The sequence below is a fragment of the Dermacentor variabilis genome, chromosome 9, assembly GCF_050947875.1.
Source record: "Dermacentor variabilis isolate Ectoservices chromosome 9, ASM5094787v1, whole genome shotgun sequence".
Classification (NCBI taxonomy): Eukaryota; Metazoa; Arthropoda; class Arachnida; order Ixodida; family Ixodidae; genus Dermacentor; species Dermacentor variabilis.
In genome coordinates, this window is record NC_134576.1 from 154,234,115 (window position 1) to 154,252,430 (window position 18,316).

General features: G+C 44.0%; 1 protein-coding gene across 4 annotated transcripts in view; it reads left to right on the forward strand.

Moving 5' to 3' along the window:
- The window catches only part of Grip163 (gamma-tubulin complex component 6), a 525,896-nt gene that overhangs the window by 475,582 nt on the left and 31,998 nt on the right, over window positions 1-18,316 (forward strand). For all 4 annotated transcript variants that reach the window (XM_075670058.1, XM_075670059.1, XM_075670060.1 and 1 more), the window contains one exon: window positions 6,655-6,709. In XM_075670058.1, coding sequence (XP_075526173.1) covers window positions 6,655-6,709 — 55 coding nt within the window. The remainder of the gene's footprint in view (window positions 1-6,654; window positions 6,710-18,316) is intronic.

Here is an 18,316-nt window from a genome sequence, read left to right on the forward strand (position 1 = left end):
AATGTTGATATATATGTATTGCCATTACTTTTTATGGCTTAGCATTTTATTTATTTTATTTCACATTACTGCCAGCTTCCATTTGGAAGCCCAGGCAGGAGTAATACAAACATCACGTGATTTCAAACTTTTTCCTCAAGGGGATAGAAAAAGTAAGTGAAACGACAGCCTAATAGGCAAGGCAGACATATGCAAATACACAAAAGAAATATGATGATGCTGTCACATTGCTGCCAATAGGAAAGGCGTAATAAGAGAGACATCAGAATATGTAACAAGCAAAAGATACAATGAATGCATGACATTACAAGCATGTCTGTACTGCATAAGAGAGTTCTGATGACATTGCGGTGTTAAAACGGTAATACTATCTCGGGATATATCATCATGCATCACCGTGAGCAAACTGCAGAAAGCATGCACAGTTTCATACCCATAATTATTCGTTAATGAAAGCAAACAGCCTATGACTTCACATTTTCCTATTCTAATGACATCGTCTGCACTTTTACAAATGTTTCCATTATTGACGTAATGGATGCGTAATTTTCATCAACTGGTGTTGAGATGTAGCCGCATTGCTATTGCATGAACTGCTTTTCGGCCTTGCCTTTGCTAGCAATGTGGATAAACTTTGGTCACGTGTCATTTTCTGCCCTTGTTTATGGGGGAAAATAACTACGGTTGGGCATTGGTTGCTCTCTCTGGCATCATATGTCCTTGGTTGGTGTGACACAAATTGCATAGGTGTGCTCAGCTCTGAGTGCAAAATGGCAGTTAGGGAGGGAGAGTATTAATTGTCCGGCAATCATTTGGTGGAAGTCGCCTGTCATTTTCTCATTATGCAGATAAAAGTGAGGTGTGCAGACAGGACACAAGAGTAGAGGAATAATACAGGTCTTCGATATCCGTATGGATATCGAAGACCTGTATTATTCCTTGCCGCATGACGGGTTGCTAAATTCCGTAAATGAGTGCATTAAAGAACAAGTGCAAGAGCCGGCTTTTATTGACAGATGCGGTGTTTCCACGGGAGCTTTTCTAGAAATTCTTTCAATGTACTTGAAGCCGACGCTGATTGGGTGGAGAGATGGCGTTTTTCTGCAGAAATCAGGCATTTGATTGGCTCAAAGGTTGCCCCTATTCTTAGCAACATTTACCTGAGTAAGGTTGACAACTGCTTAGAGAAAGCCTTAGGTGATAGCGTTATCAAGATATTTTGTTACGTTGATGATTACCTGATTTTCTGCAATAGGGAAGAATTCGATTCCGCTGCTACCTCAGTAAGTGAGCAATTTAAACTTTATGGGGGAGGATCAAAGTTTACCAAGGAATTTCCTCAGCGACGCGTAATTCAGTTTCTTGACATTTCCTTGATCTTCGAACAAAATCATGTTTGTTGGGAGTACTCCCCAAGATCTTCGAAGCCGTTGCGAAACTTTCAATCCAAGCATTCTAAATTAGTAAAAAACGGAATTGCCATGTCGTGCCTTAAGTCTTCCCTCACCAGATCGTGCATGCACAAAATGAGCGCCAGTTTTAATGTGCAGGTCCGGCGTCTATTAGAAGCAGGGTATCCTAGTGTAGCGGTGGCCACTGTGGCTGAGCGCCTAAAGAAGTCGGTTTCGAGAGAAATGGACGTAATTATAGAAAGCAGTAATAGCAAAAAAGAGTAGTGGCTATTCCGTATATTCATTCAGTGTCGCACAGGCTTAAAAAAGTTGCTAGTAGATATGATGTTAATGTTGCTTTCACTGCTCCCAATAAGCTAGGTAAGATATGCGCTGCCATACAGAATAAAAAGGGACGGGTAAAAGGCAAAAAACTAACAGATATTTGTCCAGTAAAGCACAATAACAACAACAGTTTTACTGACTGTCGTATAGGTGTGGTGTATAAAATTCCCCTTAGCTGCGGCCAGTTCTACGTAGGGCAAACGGGACGGTGTATCAATCAGAGGCTAACGGAACATAAAAGGTCGTTAACCGGTGGATCGCCTTCTAATCTTTCGCTACATTGCTGAGATTGTAACTGCACGCCAGAGTTAGATGAATGCGCAATATTGTACAGGCATAAGAATGAAGATACGCGTCTTATGGTAGAGGCATGGCATATCTATAATGGTGGAAGTGCGTGCGTGAGTCAGCCTTCGATTACCTTACATAAGGAAGAGATTAAGTGCCTTAACAGTTATCTCGCACGTAGACCGGCACGTGTACCCGATTGACACGTGGTGTTACCATTCCTGAGCATGCACAGATGAGTTTTATGTCTTCTTTCTTTTTTCGCCTCAGTGCTCCCTTCAGTTGATAGTCGGCGTTCGTGTTGTCTACTTCTCTACTCTTGTGTCCTGTCTGCATGCCTCACTTTTATCCTTACCAACTAGCTCAGCTTTCTGTCGTTCTAAGTGTCATTTTCTCATTTGTGAGGCATATAGCAGAAGTTGCTAAGGGCACTAGTTGCCTTGATCGGTATTGCATAAAGTGCGAAGGTGCGCCTCACCGGGAGTGATGGGAGGGCGGCAGGGACTTGCAGGGGATTGCATGACCTGACGTTGCCACAAGACGCGTGACAAGCTTTATTCGCATTGTTAATCCGAAGTTGCCATGGCCACAGAATTCTGTTTTCACTAGCTGGGGATGTCATAGCTACACACAAAGTTATGAGAACCTTTGGGTATGGATATCTCTCTTCTATATTTGCAATCAAGATTCAAGATATGCATACCAGCGCAAATACGTCTTCATGATGAGGTGGAAAACATGTGGAGTTAACATTTAAGGTATCAGAGTTTGAGTTAACGAGAGTTTACTGCAATTGCATTAGGAGCACATATAGGCTTTGTATATGTCATATTTGCTGGACTATAAATCACACCTTTGTATAGATTGCACACCACACTTTTCGTGCGTTTCTGAGAAAAAATTTGTATATAAATTGTACTAGTGTATAGGAAGCATTTATTTTAACTCAATCAGCATGATAAAACGTGATTATGGGTGCTTGTACATTAATCGAAAAATGCCATCATTATCCATTTCAGGAAACTAAATTTCTGTAAACATAATTCCTACATGCTGCAATTTTAAACAGAAGAAAAATTGTGCACATTCCTGCACTGTGGGAATCAATCTTATGTGAAGTATTTTACAGGTAGCTGACTATTTAGCATTGTTTGAGGTTTTGCAAAGCATTACCGAGTGGATGTGTAAATCGAATGTTATATTTGTGACATGAGCGTGCATGTGTGTGACAACGGCAGCAAGACAACTATGTTGGCGATGATCACATGATGGCAATGGCATGACTTCTGCTGCATTCATTGAATCATATTTATACATGGCAAATGTTGCATTGTTCATAAATATTTAACAGGCGTAAGCAAGAGAGACAATGTTTGCGACCTGATCTGCAAGTGAGTGTTATACAATCGTACATACCATGTCTATGTCCTCTAGTCTATGTTTTGTGACAATGGCGTTTGTACTCCAATGAATAAATGCTAAAATGTGGTCAACCTGGGTCAGTAGTGAAGGTTGTACCTTTAAACCGTGTCATAACAAAGTCGATAAAATCGGCAATTTCCTTCATTAATCAAAATTCTGTATTGAAATTCCACCCTTTATGCCAATAAGTGCAGTTGCCAGTCAATTTTTCTTACATGGAAAGGGACCACAGAATTTACCGAATTATCGGACAATCAAAGAAAGCAGACTTGAATGAGAAAACAATTCATTTTGATAAATTTGAAAGTCAGCGATGGAGTCAGCGCCGAATGATACTGTTTCATGCCACATATGTTGACCATATCTGCACGTCAGTGGTATGAATTAAGCGAAGCCAGTCGCACGTTCACCTGAACTCCGCCCCCGCCGCTGATAGTGTTGCCCACACTGGGACAATGTTATCACGAAAAGTGCTGGCAGTGAGGAGCGAATGCTTTGTCTTTCTCCCGCTCCAACGAGTCACCGAAACTTGAGATTACACAACCTCCAATACTAAATGCACGGGAAGACAGCTTACATGGTACCACACCTTCTTGTCATGCCCACTCTTTACACTTCGAGCAGATTACCTCTAAAGCAGGGTGTGCAGCTGTGTATGCACTCAGCCGCGCTTACAACCATGTGCAGCCTCAGACGAGACGTGCTGTCTCTTGGCTGGCGGCCAAAAGTATAAGAAAGGTGGCAATGGTCATAACGTGATGTTGAAAGCTTGCTTGAATACACTAGCTTCTGAAGCTTCTTCATTACTTGAGTCGCCGCTGGTTGGTTTGGAACTTGAGCTACATGAATCATCACTCCCCATAAGCAGTAAAAGTGCAAGTTGATTATGCGAAGCACCACTCATTTCTTCCAATAGACTGCAATTTGCGTTCACGAGTGTGCACACCACAGCGGTATGTTGGCTGTGGGTGGGCTGACACCAAGTGACTTCGTCTCGACTCCGTCAACTTTTGTGGAATAGAGAGCACTGCTCTGTGTAGTGGATCTAGCGGTGGAGCTGCTCCCAATCCGCCAATTAAAGATACAGGAGGCACTGCCGTTGAACTTCACCATTACACTCACACCTAAAGCACACAGTGTGCTGGGCACGATAGGATCTCATCGCACTTGGACTTCATACAGAATGTGATGCTGCTCCACTTCGGCGGTCGCTGTTGTAGCACGGCGTATGATTTGAGAGGTGCGGCTGTAAGCAGCCGCTTGTAATTCAATCATTTGACTGTCTGCATCCGCGAAAGATTCCATCTATTGTCTTGGCATTCCTTTGCGGCGGCAGTGAAATTTCGTTATATTGAAATTGCATACAAACACACTTTGTTATATTGAGTTTCTAAATACATAGTGTTCTGTGGACAAGAGGTTATGAAAAGTTAGATACTTCATTATATCGATAATTTTGTTATATTAAGTTCATTATGTCAAGATTTAACTGTACAATGTCGCATAGTTTCTACGTAGGGTTAGCTGCTACAATGAAAGTAATGCGGAAAGTGGGCCGATCCTAAATGCAGTGCAGACTAACGCACCGCCCCAAAGTGCGATCTGTAAGAAAAGATGAGAAAGTGGCACAGGAAGGGGCACAGAAAGTGGCGCAGCAAGAAAGTAGAGAGAAAAAAAAATGGAGTGTGGGCTCATCACGTGAATGTGACGTGGATTCTCAGCTCCAGTGTAGGAGAAGACGGAAAGAATACCGCTTGCAGATGCTAGTTGAGGCAAAGGGGCAGAGTGTCTCTGTTGACAGCGACGTTCGCCTCCTGGCAGCATGGCAGCAGGGCAGTTCAGTTTTTTCTCTTTCTTCCAGTAATGAACATATTAGAAAAATTAATTCAGTAATGTGCTGCCTTGATGGTGCCTTACAATTTCCAGTGTATAGTTGAACCCACTTATAACTATCCCAGGTATAACCATCTATAGGTTATAATGACTGCATTTCAGTGCATTTTCGACCCTGCCTATTGAAACTTCTTTCAGGTATAAGGAAATGTTTTTTAAATCACTGTACTGTTACAATGAACGCTTCGAACCCGGTCATGGTAAAGAGAGGGCACATGCAAAATAGCAAAGCACAGAGGCACAACCAAACCGTGATAATGATACGGCCTTCGAGATGAGCGAGCATCTACCACGCATGGATTTTAGAAGCCACAAAGAAGATCACTTGCTTTCAAAGCAAGGCATACGGCATGGTGCAGGATCTGCATTGGCGCTCCTATTTCAACAATTTGGAACAACCATCCATGTACTTCCACTATGGGAACAATGGCTGCTCAAGCGTTGCTATCGTTAGTGTCGATATTCACACTGCCTGAGTTTGTGAGAGCACCGCACCACGAGCCGCCTCCATGCAACCCTGTAAAGGGTCACTGGTTACTATCAGGAGATCCATTATCAGGCGATTGCGGTTTGGCAAAGCTTCGTTTACGCATTGCCGATTGCTGATAATAGTTCGCAATGGCATTGTACCTTTCGAACATCGCATTTTTTTCGCCTAAAGCAAGATAGGTAACATAACTTTACAACCCCTGTGTGACTGACACACAGTCGTAATGCCAAGACAGGCGATCTGAACTGGGCACCATTTTGAAAGAGCTTTATAACACCGCATTTCGTTCTTTAGATAGACATTTCTAGCGGAAATTTGCAGCCAGGTGCGGCAATGCACCCGGACCAAAAATGGCACTGAAAATCTGGTTTTCAGACCAAACTGTTTCTGAATTGTAACTGCTGATGCCAGCTTCAGTGCCATTAACAATTGAACATTTTTAAGCGCGAGTCCATATATAATGAACTACTGATATGACGACCACTTTTTGTGGTACTATCAAGTTTTTTTTATAAATAGGCTCGACTGTACAACCAAAATTTGCTATGGAGCCTGGTGAAGTGCTCTTTAACAGCAAGTCTACTGTATATCCTGTATATCCTGTTTTAAAATGAATAATCAGCTAGCCTGTGTTTCACCTTTAGTAGCTTGCACTCTGTCCATTCGTGACAAATGGCTGCTGCTGGCTCTTTGTACGCAAGGCCATGTGACAGTGCTTTGCTGAGCCTGCACCTCAGCCGTAGCAACGTTCCTGTCAACTTGCTAGTTGGTGGCGTTGATGACCTTACATTGAAGTAAAGAGCACATTGTTGTATACTTCCTTAGCACTCCCCAGGAAGCCAGACTCATCACTGGAATTGAGGCAACTTCAGCTGATGAGGTAAGTGACGGAAGATCTGGTTTCCTTTCACTTGCCTTACCATTGATTCTTGCTTTCTTTTTCTTTTTTATTAAGCATTTGAAATGGTGAGGTTTCATGCATGTGAGAGGCACTAAGATCAATAGCCAGCATCACCTCTACTGGCTTGTAGCGAATAGACCTCTGGTAAAACAGTGAGCACTAGTGCAGCATTGCACAAATCCTTGAGAGAGAGTGCCAGCTGTGATAAAATCAAAGGAAAGTACCCAAATGAAGACAGCAGAATGCAAAGGAAAAGTTTTGTGCTGAAGTGGTCGGCGCTGAATTTTATGAAGTCAGTGCTTTCCTCTGTGTTTTCTGCCTTCTGTCTTTGTTGTCTTGTGCTGCTCCTTCAAGATGTTCAACCAGTACCACCTTGTCGAAATGTTGATTCTTCTATGAAAAACCTGCGTTACAGCCTGCAGGCAAGAGGTGCAACTGTGCAAGTGGTTGTCACATATTTTTCTTTGTGATGGGTCACATGATTCATATCAAGATGATCTGTCTCTGCACTCTCCTTCTATGAAGGGTTTAAAATTGGGCATGTTGGTACCTTTTGAAACATATTCGGAGGAGCACTGAATGACAGGACAAGGAAAGACAACACTACGGTACAGACTAACATACAGTTTTCAGTATATATGCTCCTTCAAATAAAAACTCGTTACCCTGCACCCTTATGTTGTCTTTCCTTGTCCCATCGTTTAGTGCTTCTCTAAGTAAGTTTCCTTCGATTACTTTTTTTGTGTGCTGATGTATTCGTGCACAGCGAAACCTCGTTACTGCAAACACCACATTGATGAACTTTTCAGATAAACCAACTTTTCAGAAATCTCCTTCTGCCGGCTTATATTTTAAATATAAAAATATTTCAGTACTATGAACTTCAGAATGCTGAACTTTTCAGAATAACAATCTTATTCAATTTCTGTCTCCTGTTAACATCACCTCAGTACTGCGAATTAATATTTATTTCAAAATCTGGGGATTCTTAGATTTCCATGTATCCTTCAGAGCAGCCGTAACAGTGGTCTAGCAGACTTCAAGGTGCAGAAAGTAGATGCGGCGGCACGTGGGTTTAGAAAACCTGACACAGTGCTGGAGGAGAAAAATGCGGGTGGGAACTTTAGTGTTGTTTCTTTATTGCGGAGGAGACAATGCATAAGGTATTGTGAGCACGTGCTTTATCCAAACAAATGTCGCCTAGCAACGGATGCACATATCTTCCTCCTTTTCCTGTTATTTCTGGGCACACCTCTTCATTATTTTATGCTTCTTTCTGTGGCCTAACCAGCTACACACAGATAAATGTAACCTCCATGCTCGTAGAGATGCCACACGGTTGTACTTTCTGAACAGTGTTGTTTACATGCGCTTGCACTTTGGAATAGTTGAGACAGTTGCATTGTTCATGGGAAGAAATGTGAAAAAGAAACAAACAAACATTACACTTTAGAGGCAACATGGAACTTCCTCTTTGTCGGTGGTTTTTTCGGCATCAGTGTCTCTTGTGCACACACCACTCTTACTATATGGTGCTTTGGGAAAGTAACAACAGCATGGAACAAGAGCCAACAGCAACGTTTTCGTGGATAGCTCATACAGTGACAACTGATGGGTTGATGGGTGGAATGGGTAATTTTGGGGCTTTCACTCTAACAACCTTTCAGAATAACGAACAATTTGCTGCAGTCCCCTGAAGTTCGTTATACCGAGATTTCACTGTATGACCGCATTCCTAGACTCTGTGGGGAGCACACATGCCCATTTCCTCCCGTGTACTCACGTCATCCCATTCTCCTTCACTCTTGTGACGTGCATACCCTTCCCTCCCCCTCCCCCCCGGCTCACACGTAAAGGAAAGGTATCCGACAGGTGAGGAGGAAATTCCCCTCCCAAGAGGTAATAAGGTATGAAAGCACGTATGCCACCGCGTGAGACCCTCGCTCTCGGGCACCCGACCTCTAACCTGCCGGATTGATATGCCTACCGCAACCCATGAGTGCCCTCATTTGCCTGACTATCCCAGGGAACGAGGCAAGCCTATTTATTACTTATTACAGAGTGGACTTTCCTCTGCCAGTGTCCCTTATTGCTTGTAGCAATAAATGTTGTTAGAGTTCACACCACTGGTTGCCTTATTTGTTCGAACCCGGCTTAGCTGCGATTACATGCGCTACGGGTTGGGGAGTACTAATGGTGCGACTGTGTATGGCTAGATCCGGATCTTGGCTTCAGCCCTAGCTGCACACAGAGCATACTCCCCACAACTCGTGACACAGCCCTGGCTATTTGTTTTGAACAACTGTGGCTCCTGATTGCATAATTTGATGTCATTACACACCATACTGGCATTTTATAGCAGCTCGAGTACAACATTCACTTGTGATAATTTGCACAAGACTGGTCCCCAAAACCAAAATGCTATGATGAGTGAAATCCATAATGACATGTTGAGCACAGGACCTGCTGTGATCTGTAGTATTAAGTTATGTGGGAACTTTCACCTGTCAGAGCTTCTTTGCTTTCTAGGTGGACTGCTTAACGACTCCATTTTAAAGGTTCACCGGAACACCTTCCAAACACAGTAATAGAATGTCGCCAATCACTAGAGCCAAGCATTTTTCACCTGCATGATTATTTATTTATTTATTTATTTGTTTGTTTGTTTGTTTGTTTGTTGCAATCCCATATAGGGATTTTAGCGGGGTGGAGTTAACAGTCGAGAGTGATAAAAATGAAAAAGTTTTGGCAGGTATACAATATTTAGCAAAAACATAAATAAGGAAAGAAAATACAAGTAGGAACATAGAATTGCACAAGTTTGAATGTTACAGGTTATACAATATATAATGCCATACAATATCTAATGCTTGAAAAATAAAATGTAAGAAAACCATAAAATAATTCAGTGGATCATTATAGATACCACACAAATATTTTAAAAGAGATAATTGGAGGATATACTAGTCAAATTATGAACAATGTCACTGTTAATAGTGAACAACGGCAAAACTTGAAGCTCAGTGAGCTCTTCAGGGTACCGGGCCGAAACCAGGTGGCGTAGAGTCATGGGCACGAAACTGTGTAGAGTATCAAAAAGCAATGCCTCATCTACTAGATGCCTGCCGCATGGTCCGGTGAACTCGGTTCCGTGCCCTCTCCCTTTTCTTGTCTCCACGAAATAAAGCCTCTTGATAATTTGAAAGTAGCGACACTCTCCTTCTAACGGCGCTTTCCTCCTCGATTTTCCTCGCCTGCTGTTCTCCTCGCCTGTCAGCTGTGCACGCCATGCTTTTTCTCCTGGGCTCCCGCGGACGGGCCACAGCATTCTATGGAGGTGCATAATTTTGGGCCAGTTGTGCGCCCCAGTGGTGATGAAAAATTTGAGAAATGCTGAAGGCAAAGTTTTAAGGAGGTTGGTATTTTCTTAAAGCCATATGAACAGGGTATACTGACATAAAAGGAGCTTTGAGGCGAATTCTATACTCCAGACAAATTTTCTGCCCCATGATGAGATACTTTGCTTAGTGCATCTGTTCTAGTATTGCTTGTGGCACATCCCTTTGTGTGGCTTTGAAAGTTGTGCAGGGTGATGTGGGCTGGGCAAGTTTTGAAGTGAGGGAAGCTAGCAGTAAAATTTATTATGAAGAATGACTGGGAAATATGGAAGAAAGTAAATGGGCTAGGAGAGTGTTGACGTATCTGTACAGGAAAAACATTGATTCACAGTGGAGGAAAGGAACTAGGAAACTTACCAGCAAGTATGCTGCCTGTAGGGTGAGCAACACAGCAAAAAAGAATGTCAAGTGGAAAGTCAGAGAGACTGCAATAACCTCCCGGGTGGTGGCAATGGAAAAGAAACCTGCCATGAGTAACCACTTAAGAGGAAAAAACGAAATCAGGAAAGAAACAATTTATGATAACTTAAAGGGAAGCTCATTGCTTTTTGAAGCAAGATCAGAATGCCTTAGAACACGCACCTATAAAGCAAGATATAAGAAGGAAGAAGAAGCATATGCTTGGCTGTGGCAAAGCTAGAAAAACGATGGAGCATGTTTTATTAGAATGTGAATACATCTGCCCAGCGGTCGATTTAGGCACCAGTGGCCTCCCTGAAGCCCCTGGGTTCAGCGACAGCAGGGGGAAAGTAAACATGTCTGCAATAGCGATTAGTTAGAGGCGATCAGAAGATTGGTGGAAGAAAAGTAGGGAAACGACAAAAAAAAACAGAGACATACAGAAAAAAAGTTCACAATAGGAGGTCAGAAAATTTAATTATGGGTATTTATCCTAGCATTTTTTTTTTTTTTTTTTTAAGCAACCCACCACCCCATTTCAAAGAGGACACTCATAACATCCATCCATCCATTAAATGCTCAAAACATTTGCTGAGAGATCAACCACATTGACCCAAAGATCCGTGACACATCACCTCCCCCAGGAGAGACGTAGGACTCCTATGTATGTAACACAAAAGTACACGACCTAGTTATACAGACCACTTTTGCCCTGTAAACGTGAACGTTGTACATTACAAAGACACTGAACAGTTTTGGCATGCAATAACACATGTGTAAGATCAACTAGTAACAATACATTGGAATGCTTTCGTGCAAAGTAACGATTTGATGCACGACCATTAAGACTTTTGTAGAAATTCGTGCAATATAATATAGCAACCTTATACAATGGTTATCACAGGTATGCCTGCAGGAACGTATTCATTCTTTATTAATATAGTAGGATGGTTTCAGACTGTACAATGCTCTGAACAGAATTCAGGCTGCAACTTATGTAATGCAATGAGCACGCGTATGACCCAGTTAAGTAGAATTTAACAAGCAATATAGTATTCATGTTACATGACATGGTGCTCCCTCGCACACTGTAATATGGAGAAAAATATTGTAGAGTATTGCAAAAATAACGAAATATATGCAAGGAATAGCATATATGTATACAGTCTATGCTCATTACGACGGACCCACGTACAACAAACTTTTGGATATAACATACCATACTTCAGCCTTAGTTTGTTTGACCTATTTTATTAATACAACAGAGCTCAATTTTAATGGGCCACAGTACAACGTACTATTGGCTACGGCGGACAAAATTAGCGACAATTTTTTTCACAAAATCGGGTGTATAAAACATACTTTTGCTGTGTCGACACGGGCTGACAACTGACTTGCGAGGGTCAGGCAACGATCACAACTCAACATCGCGCACGTGAGGGAGGAAGGCGGGGCGTAAATCTGCTGCGGAGGGGGGGGAGGCGTAGGGGAGAGAGAGAGAGGAGTTCTACTCCGACGGCTGCTGTATATGGCGCGGCCGTCGTATCTTGAAAGCGATCTGCGATGTGGACAAAGCGCACCCAGTGCCGGTAGCTTCGTATGCACTCTGCTTTTGACGTTTAGTTCACATTGAAGTGAGGGACAGCACGAAGGTGAATTCGCTCACTGCTGCTGCCACGCTTGCTTAATTTGCTATCGCAATCGGTGCTTCACCTTTTGGGTGAAACTGCAACCTTTTTTTGTTTGTTTTTTACTTTAGACGTTTGTGAGTCACTCTTTGCAAAAAGGTTGTGAGACATCACAACGAAAGTTTCAGAAGTGAGGCGTTTCGTATATTACGGACTTCGGATGAAACGGACATATTTTGTAGGATTATCAGGGTCCATTGCAACGAGAGTCGACTGTATTAGGGTATGTAGTCCTTAAAAGGCCCCTCACCAGGCCTGGCCATTTTGAAGTGCAGTGCATACAATGCACGCTAACGTTTGTGCCTGCTAAGTATTACATCACTACACACCACGGAAGGAGCTGAAATTTCAAACCAAATGCTGTTTGCCCTTCTCCTCACGGGCCCCGCGCTCCCATCCAGAGAGGTGATTTATATGCGTAAATGTGCCTACTTACATGTATATGCTGCGATGTCGCTCATAGTGACATGTCGCTTCTAGAATTACTAAAGTCAGTATCTGTTATTTGTTTAATCTGTTGCTTCAATAGACAAATTAAAGTTTAGAAAAATAATAAAACACACAAACCTAATGTCTGTGTGTTTTTGTTTTGCTTCGTACTGTAACAGGAGAGATGTACTTCCGTTTAATCTGTTTGTTGCCACATCACTCAATTGCACACATAGACAACGAAACTAAGTCATTTTTTACTGTGTTCCAGTGCCCGATCATACTCTGTGATTTGCTTGTGTCTGCCTCAGTATTCGTGTAGCATTGACTTTACCGCTAGATCATGCCCTGTGGTCCGCTTGTGTCTGTCTCAGAGTTTGTGTAGCACTGACTTATACCGCTAGTCAGGTGTTCGCATGCAAAGCACACAAAATTGTGTGCTGCGCGAAACAAGACAAACTCAACAGCTTGCGCATGACACCGTCAGCGGAAGTGTGCCATTGTGGGGTCCGAGGTGCCTTCCTGCACCTTGTTCCCCCAGCTCGCACATTGTGCTTAGCTCGATCTTCGGGTGCCGCCACCATAACGGCAATATGGCGCCTGAGTTAATTTCCCATGCAAAGCATGCTTCTCCCTCTTGGGGTTGAGTCACTGCGCGAGTGACTCAACCAGGTGGCGTAGAGTCGTGGGCACGAGACTGTGTAGAGTATCATAGAGCAATGCCTCATCTACTAGATGCCTGCGGCATGGTCCGATGAACTCGGTTCCGTGCCCTCTCCTTTTTCTTGTCTCCACGAAATAAAGCCCCTTGATAATTTGAAAGTAGCGACACTCTCCTTCTCACGGCGCTTTCCTCCTCGATTTTCCTCGCCTGCTGTTCCCCTCGCCTGCCGGCTGTGCACGGCACGCTTTTTCTCCTGGGCTCCCGCGGACGGGCCGCAGCATTCTATGGAGGTGCATAATTTTGGGCCAGTTGTGCGCCCCAGTGGTGATGAAAAATTTGAGAAATGACAAGACAAACTCAACAGCTTGCACATGGCGCCGTCAGTGGAAGTGTGCCATTGTGGGGTCCGAGGTGCCTTCCTGCACCTTGTTCCCCCAGCTCGCACATTGTGCTTAGCTCGATCTTCGGGTGCCGCCACCATAACGGCAATATGGCTGACACGCTTAGTGCGCCTGAGTTAATTTCCCACGCAAAGCATGCTTCTCCCTCTTGGGGTTTAGTCACTGCGCGAGTGTCACTGGGACGCGCCCTAATTGGCCTCCTGAGTGGAAGTCCCTGGGCGCCCTCTCCACCTGAGCTCTCTTCCGCTGAGTGCTTCATCGCCGTGGCAGACGCTCACAGGCCCGCAACAAGATGGTTATATGGGGCCTTTGCTCCCACGACTTCTCATTCATGCGCTTGGTGGTAGCCTTAGCGCAGTGGGTGCACATACTCAATCGGTCTTGCAGTGAGCCTTTGCCCATAAGCGCCATCACTGTCACACTGGGCTGTATCTTAGGTGATTAAACCTGTGTTTTTTGGCAATCTCACTCTGGAACCTTCTCTGTGCTGCGTCGGAGAGTTGATAAACCCTGCTGTAGCGTCCTTGTGTGTTGCAGAGTGGAGAAGCGTTCTGCCCTTTCCTGACCATCACTCATAGGGTGAGCCTTGTGCAAATCAATCTCCACACCCTGCAGCAAAAAAAAGGGAGAAAAGAAAAAACAGAAAGCGGAAACTAAAACTCGTGAATCACGTGATCTTTGAGCTCCTGTATGGGAGAATGCAAGGAAGGTATTTCACCTGCTGAGGCTAGATGGGGCAAGTGGAGTGAGTGTTATGTTGGCTGTGACATTTGCCTCCTGAAATCATGGGTTCACGGCACTGGAATATTTCTATCTCGACTATTAATGAACCACTTTGAAAAATTCTTGCAGCAGAAAGCTTTCTAGAGGGCATGTAACAACTTCCAGCGTATGACTGAAATGTTCTATGTGGCCTGGTGAGGGGCTATTTAAAATGAGCTGGTCGCTTTCGGCTATGTTTGGGATGAGGGGGTGCAGGACGTATGGATGAACTTGTGTTCACTGCTGGAGCCTTAACTGACTCGGAAACAGCAGAATTTGAGCCTTGGGGCTCACCTAAGTGCTTTTCCACAAGGTTTGGGAGCGAACGCAGTACCATATCTGAGGTAGTAGAGCATGACGGCTAGGATAGATGCCCATCAGCTGTGATTAAAGACAATGCATTAGGGCTGGGCACTTCAGGCATTTGTTGTGAAGGTGCCAGCTTGTCTGCTCAGTTACGCACTCCTGAGTGAACTTCAGCCATTTGTTGAGTAGGTGCCTGTACTGAACTTCGCTGTTCCTTTATGCACTCCTGAGTGAGTTGAAGGAGTGAAGCATGTTGGCTGGGCACATTAGCCAGTATTTGGCAGCATGCCCAATCTTTTACCCCCTTGAAAGGAGACGATTGCATGGCCGGTATCCAAAGATGTACTAAGGTCACCAGTTGTATCGCCGGTGACTGTGGCATATGTGCTGTCCGGCAAACAAAGGGGTGCACTCGTGCAGAGCATGCTAGCATTAAATCAGACCAAGCTGCGAGTTGGGCATGAACTGATTTTAATAAACACAAACTGTGTATATATGGAGCTCCTTGACATCACACTACATGGTTTTGTGGCTGGTAGAGACACACTGCACCATTCCTTTAAACACCCAAAACATTGACTTAGAGATCAGCCACATTGACCCAGAGATCCACAACGCCACAGTATAGGCGTAGTGTGTGCCGGTAGACGTGCCACTGGTGGCGGCCTTGCAAACTGCACTTGGGAAAGGAGGCAGCCGCGCACCGTAGTTTTCTGCATCGTTGATCATGCTTCTCTGTCTTATTCACGTTTTCAGAGCTAAATGAGCAAAACCCTTTGCACGTTTGTGGTGGCCAAAGCTTCAAGGAATGTTGAAGAATTGTTGCACGGTGGTGTGCTCAAATATCGGCAAAAACATGCCGGTTGTACAGTTCTAATCATTCCCCTCAAAGCCTCATCAGCAAGAACAGCGGTAGCAATGGATCACTGCCGTCTGCCTGTAAATTTACTGTTCTCGTGCTTTCTTTTGTTCATCATCAGTGCAACACGCGGTTTAAAGGCATTTCACGAAAGTTCTGAATGCTGCTTGCTGCTTCTACCATTTGCAGCTTCCTTACCATGTTGCGCTAGCTTGGTAGCACGACTGCATGAGTTCATCGTGTTGTATGTTAAAGCATCTCAGAAGCTTGGAAGAACTGAAATTGGTTGGTTTTATGTGGCCCGGTAAATTCTCGCACCAGCTGTCATGCACTTCATGTTTTTGCATCTGTTTTATGCATGGCTTTGAGCATGTTCAACTGTTGCTTGTTGCTTCATGCAGAGCTGCTGTTGATTTTTTTTAGGTTCGAGGTTATTCACCTTGCCTCATTTGTTAAATGCCTAAATCATGCTGTGTCTTATGGGAATGATAACAGGCAAGCGCTTCTTTAACAGCGTCGTTCTTTTTGCCCGAGGACATCTTAGATATTGTGGTTTCTTGAGAAATGTGTTAAGAAAATAGTTCAGGGCGAGAATCGCGAATAGTCGCTGCATATGCTATTTCTGTTCCATTTACCGAGCACACTTACCATGCCTAGTGATTTGTTTGTTTCACAATGTGGTCCCTTTCTGCATGTGAATTTTGTATTCAACTGAATTCTTTCCTATTATGCTTACATCATGGAAGACAAAACCTGACCTTGCACCCAGCGCCCATCTACTTTGGCTGATGCTGCTCTGTCTTAAATTATATCAAATGGCATCTCCCTAAATTAATATTCGAGAAAAAAAAAAGAGAACAAACTGCTGAAAAGTTGGTCAGACTTTAGCTTTGTACGTTTCCAAGCAGCTCCTTCAGGGAATATAAAATTGCGAAAACTGCACCAGGAATGGCAGTTTGTCAGCGTATGCAGCAGAATTGCATCGGCGGTACAGCACTAACTCATGCTCTTACCCCCAAATGCTGAAATCTAACTTGGATTGGGCTTGGACTTGACTTGATGAAGTCGAGCCGAAGCAAGAGGCGGACTTCAAAACGTCCAAGTCGGCTTTCGCGTTTCATAAATGCTCAAGCTGACTTGCTTCGTCAAGTCAAGACTGTGCTTCAATGCAAAAGCAGGTTGCTGGTCTGTGTTCGAGGTTAATAGAGGTTAATAAATTTATTAGCATAAGCCACATTGTAAGCAAAAAAGTATGAATCTTTCCAAATTTCTACCAGGGCATAAGTGCTGAAGTATAGTTTGCGTAAATTTATTCCATCTGGCTACGTCCACGCTACGATTGGCAGTGTTGCTTACAGAAAGCGCGCGTTCCTAGCGGGTTTAAGTAGTCTTCAAGTTTCAGTGTTTTGGCGCGCTTTTTGAGTTGAAGGTTTCACTATTTTTTCAAGTCGCTGCTACACTTTTAGGAGACAGTGTATTTGAGTGCAAATCAATTTTATAGTCACAGTTATTTTGGTTTTAGCTTATTTTTAACTAAGAGATCTTGTTGCGTGTTTGTATAACTGGTCGTAGAGAAGCAAACGAAATGGTTGGTTCATATGGTGGTCTTTCAGCGGCATTTGTTCTCTATTGCCGCACGGTGTTCATGCGCCGTCTGGGCCGGCAACCGGATTCAAGAGGCCGAGACGAGTCATACGGTCAGTTTCTGAGGGAGCTCGTTCGTCCGTTTTCGCCTATAGTCAATCCAGCAGGCAGGCGACGGCCCTTGTTCTGGTCGGGCTACGTGACCCTTTCGGCAAGGGCTGCGCCTCTGAAAATGCTGTATCCATGGCGTGGCAAGCAAACTCGAAAGCAGCTAACCTCCGCGCAACGTCTGTTCGGGAGGCTGCCATGTTGAAATAACACACGAAGTCAGTTTCAAGCTAGCCCGAGAGCAGACTTGAAACTTGGGTGGACTTTGATGCAGCCAAGTCGTTCACAAGTCGTCCGCAAACTGGAGCATGAATTAGGGCGTGCGGCGAAGCTGTCTTGAGACTGCCAGAAGTCAAGTTCGAGCCAATTTAGATCTCTGCATTCGGGGGTTATTAACCCATGCACCGTGTGACGTAGTTGACTAATGTATGCATTTCCATCAATAAATTCGCAATTACGCTTCTTGAGGCGACTTTGACGACACTTAATCGGCAATGTCACATGTATTTATCGGCAGAAAGACCACTACGGCGCATGCATACGTCACACCATGTGGATTTGTTTGAGATATGTTTGAGCACTAACGACGTGTGCCTATTATTGAGGTACAGAAGCAGTATTACGGCAACGGTAGAATTAAAAAAAAAAACGATTGAGACATCGCATTACTAAGCAAAACCGGCTAGTTAACATGAGCTCCGCTTCGTGTAAATGGAGTTCATTGCGTTTTTATGCGGGATGTACCTGGCATGTATGGGGACCGGGTTGTCCCAAACACCAGTAACATCATGTTCATGTTCGCTCTCATAGAGATCAGCGTCTTTCCTGCAGCTGTCACCGCAGAAGCACTCTGGCACCTGAACAAAGAAGAAATCGCAGCCACGAACTTCAACCATCCTTGCTGCAAAGGGTTGTCATCTGCTACTGCTCCCGAGCGTACTGTGGAAGCTCCCACTAGGTGGCGCCTCTATAGGCACTACATATAGGA